Source organism: Momordica charantia, assembly GCF_013281855.1.
Source record: "Momordica charantia cultivar OHB3-1 chromosome 2 unlocalized genomic scaffold, Mcharantia_2.0 BLBB01000002.1, whole genome shotgun sequence".
NCBI lineage: Eukaryota > Viridiplantae > Streptophyta > Magnoliopsida > Cucurbitales > Cucurbitaceae > Momordica > Momordica charantia.
Window position 1 is genome coordinate 7,942,932 of NW_028275160.1, and position 10,673 is coordinate 7,953,604.

A 10,673-nucleotide genomic window follows, 5' to 3' on the forward strand; every position below is an offset into this window, starting at 1 on the left:
GTTTATAGTCCTTCCTAATGTACTTGTTTAAAGTTACTCACTATACGAACTATTTATTTTTTCCTTCATGACAATCGTATACATTGTGTTTGTATTCAGCATCCATCTTTTACATGTTCTCCACACACGTTACACATTCTTTTCTATTGAGCGAAATTACGAACTTGATGTAGGAGAAATTAAGAGGTGTCAAGTGATTTGATTGGATTAGTCTAAGCCGCTAGAAAACACACATCATCTCCCGGTGGAATTGGATTTACTATTCTCTTTATTGCCTTTCTCATTGATTTAGAAGCTAATTTTGTTTCTTTTAGGGCCTAAGTATCACCCAACTCAAATTTCAACCTCTTTTTATTATAACACAAGATTGCATTTGGTAAAGGAATGAGAAAGATCCCCAAACTAAGTAGCCATTTGTGTCAAGAAGCCATATTGTTAATTATATGTCACTCTAATACACCACTCCAAGTTGGCCTTGTTGATACATCAATCACAATATTTTCTATGTCTCTAATTGCATGATGTCGAAGAGATCTAATTTGAGTGTCTCTGCACAAGTTATGGTCCAAATTAATGGAGAATTCATTATTATCAGGGTCACAAATATTGTTCTCGTCTATTGTCTTATCTTTAAAATTCAAACTTAAATCTACTCATTCATGTCTTCTATGTTATGGGCATATTCTTTAAATGACAAGATGTTAGAAAGAATTTGTTTGACTTTTTTTAGTTGAGGGTAGAGAGAGAAGTTTTGTCGCGTGCGTGTCAAAATGTATTAGAATGTATTAGAGTGCAAACTAATCTCGCTTTTAGAATTTATTGTGTAATAATAATTTTAATCGTGTCACTTATATATTGTATCATCTCTTAATGCTAGTAATGTATAATCTTGTTCTACTAGTGGACGATCATTTAGGGGTCATGTGATCCATTTTGTGGGAACAAATCTTATCAAATGAATGGACAAGAATACCCTACACTGTTTGTTAGGTTGGGAATGCTCATATATTTTTTTAGTCAAAACTATTTTTATTTGACAATATTCTACTAGTTTAAAATTATTTGTTATTTTCTCTGGCTAATTTTCGATTTTAAAATGTCTGATTTTTGTTTACCATAAATGTTATCTACCCGACATCAATATTGACATATAAAACATCTCGATCATCTTTCCTACAAAATGATTACGGCCTAGAAATCGAGTTAATGTACATCCTCAATTAAATTAATATGAACAAATGCTAAAAATTATAAGCTTTAAGAGCTTGAAACCAACTACAAATTTTATTAAATGAATTAAAAGTTACCCTGGGCTGAAATAATATTTTAGGCCCAATTTAAAAATTAAATTAGAATAAAAGTTTAAAAATTTGTATGAGCAAGTAGATTAAACTATAATACATAGTTAGGTCCGGGTTGGAGGGCAACTTTTAAAAATAAGTTAGTCTCAAGTTCCACTTTGTCAATTTGAAGGTTACACAAACAATATTCGTACATCTATTAAAGTGCGTTTTAATTAATAGGATAAAGAAAATCCCTTGAAAAAAAAATGAAAATAGGATAAGAAAAAAACCTCAAGCCAACTCGATATTTTGTTACCTCGAGACTCTCATTCAAACACGACAAAGGGAAATACCTTTGGAGAGTTCCAAAATGATGTTAACTCCCGCCAAGAGATAAATTCAATGTTTACTCCGTTACTTTGGTGGTAAAATAATAAGAAAGGCTAAATTAATTATTTGTTTAAAAAAATCAAATTTCAAGACATAAAAAATAGAATAAATTTGAAAATTTGAGTAATAAGATTTAAATCTCAAAATAAAACCCTTAAAACAATTTAGAAACTAAAATAGTTTTTAAACGGTCAGAACAATTCAGAAAACGAATATAAATAATAAATGAACAAAGAAATAAATAAAGGATAAAGACAAAATCGAAATTAAATTCTCTTTTTCCCTGAGTCAAATCGGGCTGAGTTAACTCAGCGAGCCCACTCTGTACAGTGAGGGGGAAATACGCGACGACGCGAAAGTGACTTTTATAACCCCGTCAAAACTCGGCAATGGTTTCTCTTCCACTCGCTCCATCGATCAGAATCTCCGCATATGATATGATATCAGACCATTTTCTTCTTTTTCTCTTCTTTCTCTGTCCCTTTTCTCTGTATATATATTCCCATCGCCATTATTTATGCAAATACACCTCACTCCATTCCTCTTTTTTATAAAAATTTTTCGTTTTTGATCCATCCTCCCAACGATTTATCGAATCGAGGATCTGGGTTCTCCGGAGAAGGCGAAGATCAATCATGGGTTCGCTTCCTCCTGAGCTCAGTTTGGATTTCAGACCCAGTTTCGTCCCCAAAACGATCACCGATTTCTTCAAGGAGGTCTCCATGATCGCGAATGTGCCCGAGAGGGTCGCCAAGCTCAACGATTTCGTCAGAAATTTGGAGGAGGAAATGAGGAAGATCGATGCCTTCAAGCGGGAGCTTCCTATGTGTATGATTCTGTTGAAAGATGGTGTGTTCTTCTTCTCTTAATCTTTTTCGTGTTTTTTCTGGAATTTGTTTAGGGGATTGCGATTCAATAGGTGGGGAAGGGGGGAATTTACTTTCCCAGGAGGTTTATTCGTGGGATTTGGATTTTGGGGAATCTGTGTGAAGACCATTGGAATTCAAACATTTGAGGAGATTCTTTGGGAAAAAATTTCCCCCCATTTTGCACTTATGGCTGTTTTTAATGTTGGTGTTTTCAGCCATTTTAGCTGTGAAGGAGGAGTCAATCCAATGTGCAGCTCCCAAAACTCGACCGGTTTTGGAAGAGTTCATACCTCTGAAGAAAGAACAAGATGTAGAAGAAGAAGATGAAGAAGATGATGGTTTCAGGAAAGGAAAAGAGTATAGAGATCAGAAGAATTGGATGAGCTCTGTTCAACTTTGGAACTCTGATGGTAATCACCACAGTACTGATTACAGCTACGATCGGAAACGAGATTCCAAATTTGAAACTAAGGTATAGTTTTAAGTTTATCCAAAGAATAAGAACAGTGAAATCTTTTTTATCCTTTTTGTGTGTGAACTCTGAAGATAATCAGGTTGGAATTTGCTTCTTGTTCTTTTTTCTTTTGTGGTCACAGAGAAATGAGAAAGGAGGAGGCCCTGTAGTGACTCAGGTTTCTTGTAGAAATAAGAATGGATTGAGGAGCCAGGGCCATGTGCCATTTAAGGCATATTCTGTGTTTCCTCCAGGCATGGCTGTGGGGAAGGAGGATAAGGAGGAATTTCCAATTCATGGGCTCTCTCTTTGCACTCCAGGAATCAAAAATCCAACAGAGGAATCAGCTTCTAGTGGCGGTTCGAGATCGAGTGGGACTAGAGCAGTTTCGTCTTCCACACTGACTGCTTCGGCAAATTTACGAACCGGATTGCAGCAACACCAACACCAGCACCAGCACCAGTCTTCTCGCAAGCAGAGGAGATGCTGGTCGCCCGAGTTGCATCGCCGTTTTGTTAGCGCCTTGCAGCAACTGGGAGGCTCACAGGGTAAGAAATGAAGCTGATGTTAAATCTAGATTGCATAATCTGTTAACTCTCTTGGATTTGAGTCTAGGTGTTACGTAATTTTGAGCATCATATTTCACAATTTTGAGCACTTTAGATTGGGTTTTTGGTTGTGATTTAGTCTATAGGGTATAAATATGACATTCTTGTTATGTTTAAATGATTGATGGCCTGAAAATCATGTAAAACTAGAGACCTTAATCACCATTATGTGATATACCAAAAAGTCAAGAACTATGAAGTTGGTTGTTGATGTTAATTTTTCTGATTGAAAGTGATGAAAGTTGTCGGTTTTCTGACTCGAAACTTTTGTATCAATTCCAGTGGCCACGCCGAAGCAGATTAGAGAACTTATGCAGGTCGATGGCCTCACAAATGACGAAGTGAAGAGTCATCTGCAGGCAAGCTCCAAACCTTACTTTCAATGTCCTTTTGTATATGGTACTACTTTAAAGACACGACTGAAAAGTTGAACAAGAGCTCTGCCCACTTTTCCATTCTTTGATGAACTGTGTAGAATCTTATCTTATCTCCATAATGTTTCGCGTCGCGTCATTTACGATGATCAGACGATTAAACAACTGTTGCTTTCCTTAATCCAGAAATACCGACTCCACACGAGAAGACTTCCAGCATCTACAGTCGCCCCCGCAAACCAACCCGTTGTCGTACTCGGGGGATTGTTGATGCCCCAAGATCAGTACGGCGATTCATCAAAGGCATGCAGTTCTCAGTCTGGCTCACCCCAAGGCCCCCTTCAGTTAGCAGGGACCGGTGGGACGTCGACCACGGGCGGTGACAGCATGGACGACGACGACGACTTAAAGTCGGAGAGCTACAGCTGGAAGAGCAGAAGTAAAAAACCAGGAAATGAAGATGCATAAGAAGAGTTTTCCCACACCATGAATTTTGAAAACAAAAAGCAAAAGAAGAAAAGAAGATATATTATAAGGTACATAAAAAAAAAGGTGAAGGATGTTGTGTTGAGAGAGATAGCAAAGAGGGTCTGAAATTTTGCAGGATTAGTGTCCCTTCCCCTTGAGTAGTAGAAAGTACTGTTTGTGTTAAAAATGGTACAAAAAAGTTTGTAGGAAAGCTAAAGCCAATGTTTATGTGAAGAAACCAAGTTCATCTTCCAATCTTGTTACCAAGAAAAGGAAAAAGGGAAAAACAAAATACATCTCATGATTATATAAATACCATTACTTTCTTTACCATGGGGATTTCTAGAGGTTGATGAAATTTTCTTTGAGGTGTTGGATTTGAGTTTCAAAGTTTATGTGGACGTTTCTGATTGGTTGTTTTTTGCTGCCCAATGAAGTAGTTTTAGTCTTAATTAGTTGTATAAGTATGGATAATAATTAAGAGCCCGTGCGGAAGGTTTATGAATTTTTTTTTAATGGCAGAAATATGTTAGATTTCTAGTTTTCTAAATTTGTAAATAAAAAGATATATTAAATATTTATTATGTATTTTATAAGTCAAGAATGGTAAAATATATTTTATTTATATTTTGAGAAAAAATACTTAAAATTGAAACAAGAAATATGATTTTATTCTTTTCAATATTTCTATCCAATTTTGAGAATGCTTCTTAAAAATAATAAATAAGAAATAAAAGTCGTTACCAAATACATTTTTAGTTCAATTTTGAAATTGTTTCTAATTAAAAATAAAAAAGATAAAAAATAGTTACCAAATATATTTTAAAAAACTAATAAGGAGAAAAAAAAGAGAGAATATTAACATACTAAATTAGTAATATGGTTTCAAAACCCTTTCTATTCTAGAGCCCACAGACATAATTTTGGACCATTGATTTGAAGCTCGTTGGCTGATTTTGTTTTTATTGATTGATAAAATACAGTGATTTGTGCCTATTGAAAACTAATAATAAAAATGGTATATCACTGAACTAATCCATGATGATTATAATCATTTTTTTAATTAAAATTATAAATACTAATTTTATTTTTGTGTTTCATTATCTAGTAGTAAGTATACCAATATATTGTGATGAAGTAACATAATTTTTTAAAATAAAAACTAAAAGGTGAAATGGTTCTCCAACAATATCTAAAATTGATGTTTTCAAAATTAAAGATTCTGAAAACTTTCTTTTTATAAAACATTTTCATATTATATAATAAATTTATAACAAAATAAAATAAAATAAAAATATCTGAGCCTAGTTAATACATCTATTTTCGATAAAAAGTTATTTTGAAAAGTAAGCAAAAGAAAACTAGCAAAAAACATGGAAGAAAAACTTCTCTATAATTTTACAAACGTTACTTAAACATGAGAAACTCGAAATACAAAATGTTATCCAACAAACTCATTTCTTAATTAAAAAGAATAGAAATTATATCATTATAAAAATGAGTTATAATTTACTATCATTGAAAATTTAATAGCTCGATAGAAAGAATTAATATATGTTTTTAAAGGTTTTCGCAATCCTATTTGTAAAAAATGTAATGTTAGCCCTTTCTTATTCCTAGTCCTTACATTGGATTCTCTAAATGATTTAGATTATCAATCTAAAAAAAATCTAGGTCTTTTGTACTCTTTCCTATGTAATAAGCTCACAGGCTTTGATACCATTTAGATTAAACACAACCAATGATAGAAAAAGAGAAATAATAATAAATTATTGTTATTATTATTATCATTATAAAATCCCATAGATGAGTTGGTTGTGAATATTAGAAGATGCTGAAATTATTTGGAATTTGTCTTGTAATTAGTTGTCAGATTCTATGCATTTGAAATTGGGTGGATGGAAAATGTTTGGTTGTGCAAAATGACAAAAAGAAAGATCATCACTTATCTTAGTGAAGAATATTGCTATTTTTATTTTATGTTATTATTATATATAGCCATTCTTCAACTTTGTTTTTGTTTTGTGATTATTTTGAATTTATAGAGCGAGGTTTTGTAGTTTTTAATTATAAAAACAGACATGTGAGGTGTTTGAAATATCAAAGAAAAACTAAATTCTGTCGATCTGTATTTATATCTTACAGGTTCTCCTTAACTTAGACTGAGTTAGAGATTGAATTCACACAATCGATAATGGATTGTTTAAAAAAAAAAACTTTAATGAAAAGGTCGTCGAACAGGGTTCTTAATAGACTTCGACACCGGTGAAGTGCCTTGCAAAAATATCCTCTGATGCTCAAATTAGAGAAGACAAGGTAGAGAGAAAAATTTGGAGACCCGTAGTGTGGTTTGTGCAGTGGATTTCACATACCCCGTGGACAAAACCTTCTTCATCTCATACAGGCAAGGGTATCATCTAAGGGCCGCTTGGTTTGGGACGTGGTGGGCCCCTCTCCAATGCGTCCCATGACATGTCTGTTGGGGGACATTCCAGGTAGGGGATCTTGCTCTCGCTGCCATCCGACATGTTCTCCATTACTAGCTCTACCATCGTCGGGGCACTGCAAGCTCATTGACATGTACTATGCCAGGGGTGCATTGCTTTCCCGTCGATCAACTTATTGCAGCAGGATTGGTTCCTGCTGCCACATGGGGCTGCATTATTTGCCCACATCTACGCTCGATTCCTCATCCATAATATTGACCAATTACCATTGCTCTGAGTAATGATATTTAATTGGACAAATATCAATTACTTTTGAAATATAAATTGATTATAATTCAACAAATCACAAAGTATCTATAACAAGTTTGAAAGTTCAAAATTTGACTCCACATCGGTAATATTATATATATTTTTTCTTAAATAAAACAAACACTTGGATAATGATGAAATTACAATATGCCATTGTGTTTTATAAAAGAGAATTACCCACCCAAAGGGCAAAGATCAACAAGTTGCTTCCAAGCAACTAATTGATCAATAAGTCATTGAAAAAAAAAACAAGAGAAAATCTTTTTTAACCCCAAAAAAAAAAACAGTTATAATGGAATTTTGGGTGAATGACAAAACAATCCTTCTCACTGGCAAAATAATAGAGAGAATCTTTTAGACAAGATATAATGAGAAAGGGACCCACATTGAAATTTGACAGCTATCTCTCTCTATTTTCTTTCTTTATTTATTTTTTCCTCTCCCTCTTTTTGAGTTGAAGAACTGAAAATGATGGAACATTTTATTATTTTGTTTTCCCGAAGAGAATATTTATTTATTATTTGATGAAATCTAATTCAATAAAATAAGATTATTTTTTAAAAAAGTAATTAGAAGTTTGAGCTTTCATCTTAGGATAGAACTCTTAACAGAAGATTCGAACCTGAGATTTCTAAGTCATACTCAACAGAAGATTCGAACCCGAGATTTCTAAGTCATAATGACTAAGAAATCCTAAGCTTTGGTAAATTGGATTGTCCTTTAAAAGTAATAAAATAAGAATTTCTAATATTATATTATTATGGTTAGTGTTGTGGAAAATTGAGAAGGTTGATGAAAAACTTTTGGGTTGTACATATCACGTGAACATGTGGCAAAATGTGTGAGGCCATTTTGGTGCTCACATGGAAGAACAAATTCCCACTTGAGATTCCTATGTGACTTGGTCATACATAATCATCCTCTTTCATTGGTTTGGTGTTATTTGGATAGATATTTGAATGGAATATTCCTCTATCAAAATTGGGTTTTTTGTTTAGCCACGATCGTAGCACAACATGTGGAGATGAAAATTCGAACTCACAATCATTTAGTCGGAGATAGATGTCTTAACCAGTTGAGCTATATTCATGTTAACTTTATGTTTTTCTTTTTAGAAAGAAATATTAACTAGTGTTTGGTACCTTTTTCTTTTGTATTGAAAATAAATGTGTTTGGTAATTATTTCTAGTTTCTTCTTCTCTACAATTTTAAATAAAAACAAAATTAAAGTTTTGTCTTAATTTTTTTAAAATTATATGTAAGTAGCTTTATTTATTAAAGATGTTGTAAATAAATTATCTAGGTAATTTAAATCAAACATATTTCCCCCTAAATTTTATTTATTTTAGAAAAAAAAGCAATACTTTTGTACTTCTTTTTATCGAGTCTATGTATGATCTTCAATAAAAAAATAAAAATAAAAATTATTAATATATTAACTAGTCGAGTTATGTTGAAGTTAATAATACAATTTTCATATTCTTTTTAACATACACCACCATACCAACTTTAAATTTAGCAATATAAGAAATTTTGGTTAATTTTAATAAAAAGGAAAATACTTTTAATGAAAAGACATTTTTTTTTCCTAAAAGGACTGAAAAGTCATGATGAAGTACATAAAAAAAAAGAGAAAAAAAAAACTCAATAGTTAGGAGTAAACCAAAAGAGTTGTTTCAAAATTCAATTCCATTTTTCTGAAAATAAAATTTTGAAGAAAAAAAAAAACCGCTTAAACTTGTATGTGTATATTCTACAAATTTAAGTTTAATTCAACTAGTTAAAACATATATTATCGATCAAAAGATTGGACGAGTGATATCCAACCTACTATCCAAGTCCTATTTCTTATTTAATTCTCTAGTCAATTTTTAAGTTTCCTTCCAAATTTTTGTACATAATTTAAAAAATTAGGATCGCGAAACAAACGAGTTGAGGCAGAGAATGTACTCTTTATCGACTTCTTAGATAGTAACATTATAAAGGAGGTTATTAATATCTTAATTATTGAGTTTTGTTTAAGTTTTACAATAAATATACGATTATATTACAACCTTTTGATGCTTCATAGAACTCATGGTACTGTTAATTATATGACTTTTGAACTTGGATATCTCTCAAAGCGAGCATAGCTCAACGATAATTGACCTATATCTTCTCCCACATGTTGTACTCAAAAAAATTGAGATATCCAAGTTATCTACCATGAACATAGTAGTGACTTCAATGGGCTTGGGCCTACTAATTGATTGGGCTTTTGAGAGTCCATGACTACCTAAACTTCCATTTTCTCCTATATTGTTGGAAGCATTTATAGATTGAGAAATTAAAAAAAATCATATAAATAGCCAAAAATATAAAGTAATGAGAAATATAATCTATTTACTATATTTAAAAATTGAGTGCATCTGTTATTAACATTGGTTTTTCCTAAAGTTAAATTTTATAAATTTCCTCATTCTACTTTACCATATGCAGAAGTTCTATTTGAAAATGTAAATAAAAAAAAAAAAAGAATTGTGGTTAAGGATAAAAAGGATAGTTTTTTACTATTTTGAAATTTAAACAAACATTAAAGATAAGATTTTCGTTGAGATTCTAATTCAAGCACCTAAGGACTAAGGGAATATATATATATATATATATTTTAATTTTTTGGTCATCACTTTATTATCTGTAACAAATATTGAAGATTTAAATAGTTGAGATTTTGGTGATTAATACAAAAAGAAAAAATGTAAAATGATGCAGTACCAAAATGTGGAGAATTGACCGCTGGACACTGGACAAAAAAATATTGTAATTATTATTATTATAATTATATATTTTTTTTTTTGCAAAAATGGTCTATTTATGTTTAGATTCCCTTTTTATCTTATCAATTTAGAATTTAAATATTTAATCAACCAAATTACACTATTTGATTAATAAACTACTCATTAATTGAAAAAAAAAACATCTTTCGTTGTAATCTGAATTATGTTTTATTGTTTTTAGATTCACTAAATCTATTGACAAATTTGTGTTTGGATTCCATGATCCAATTCTAAAAAGAAGGTTTTGATGTTTGTAGTGTTTTCAAATCGTAAAATACATTTAAAAAACTTGGATAAATATATTATAAATTTATTTCAATTTTTTAAAGTTAAAAATATAAAATATTATAAATTATATAATATTATAAAATAATAATTATATAAAATTATGATATACATGTTAATAAATTTTTTAATAATATTTTCGATACAACTAAAAATTTTAGTAGTCATTTACAAATATATCACTTAGCAAATTTTTAAATTGAGATTGAATTTATCCAAATCTGCTACTCAAAAACATGAAGTGTAACATTGTTTTTCATTGAATTCTTTTTTTTTTTCAAATCACCAAATGCGCCCTCCATTCCCACATTATTATAGATTTAGCATATTTTTTAAAACCTAATTAACAAAATTGATCGAGAGCAATCTG

The 10,673-nt window shown here is 31.2% G+C and overlaps 1 protein-coding gene across 1 annotated transcript; it reads left to right on the forward strand.

Annotated features, from left to right (window-relative positions):
* The first annotated feature begins 2,085 nt into the window (after positions 1–2,085).
* Positions 2,086–4,776, forward strand: LOC111017275 (transcription factor HHO6). Its single transcript, XM_022292981.2, has 5 exons — positions 2,086–2,522; positions 2,758–3,014; positions 3,139–3,544; positions 3,887–3,963; positions 4,165–4,776. The coding sequence occupies exons 1-5, from the start codon at positions 2,309–2,311 to the stop codon at positions 4,444–4,446; spliced, it is 1,236 nt and encodes a 411-aa protein (XP_022148673.1). The 5' UTR covers positions 2,086–2,308; the 3' UTR covers positions 4,447–4,776.
* The last annotated feature ends 5,897 nt before the right edge of the window (positions 4,777–10,673 follow it).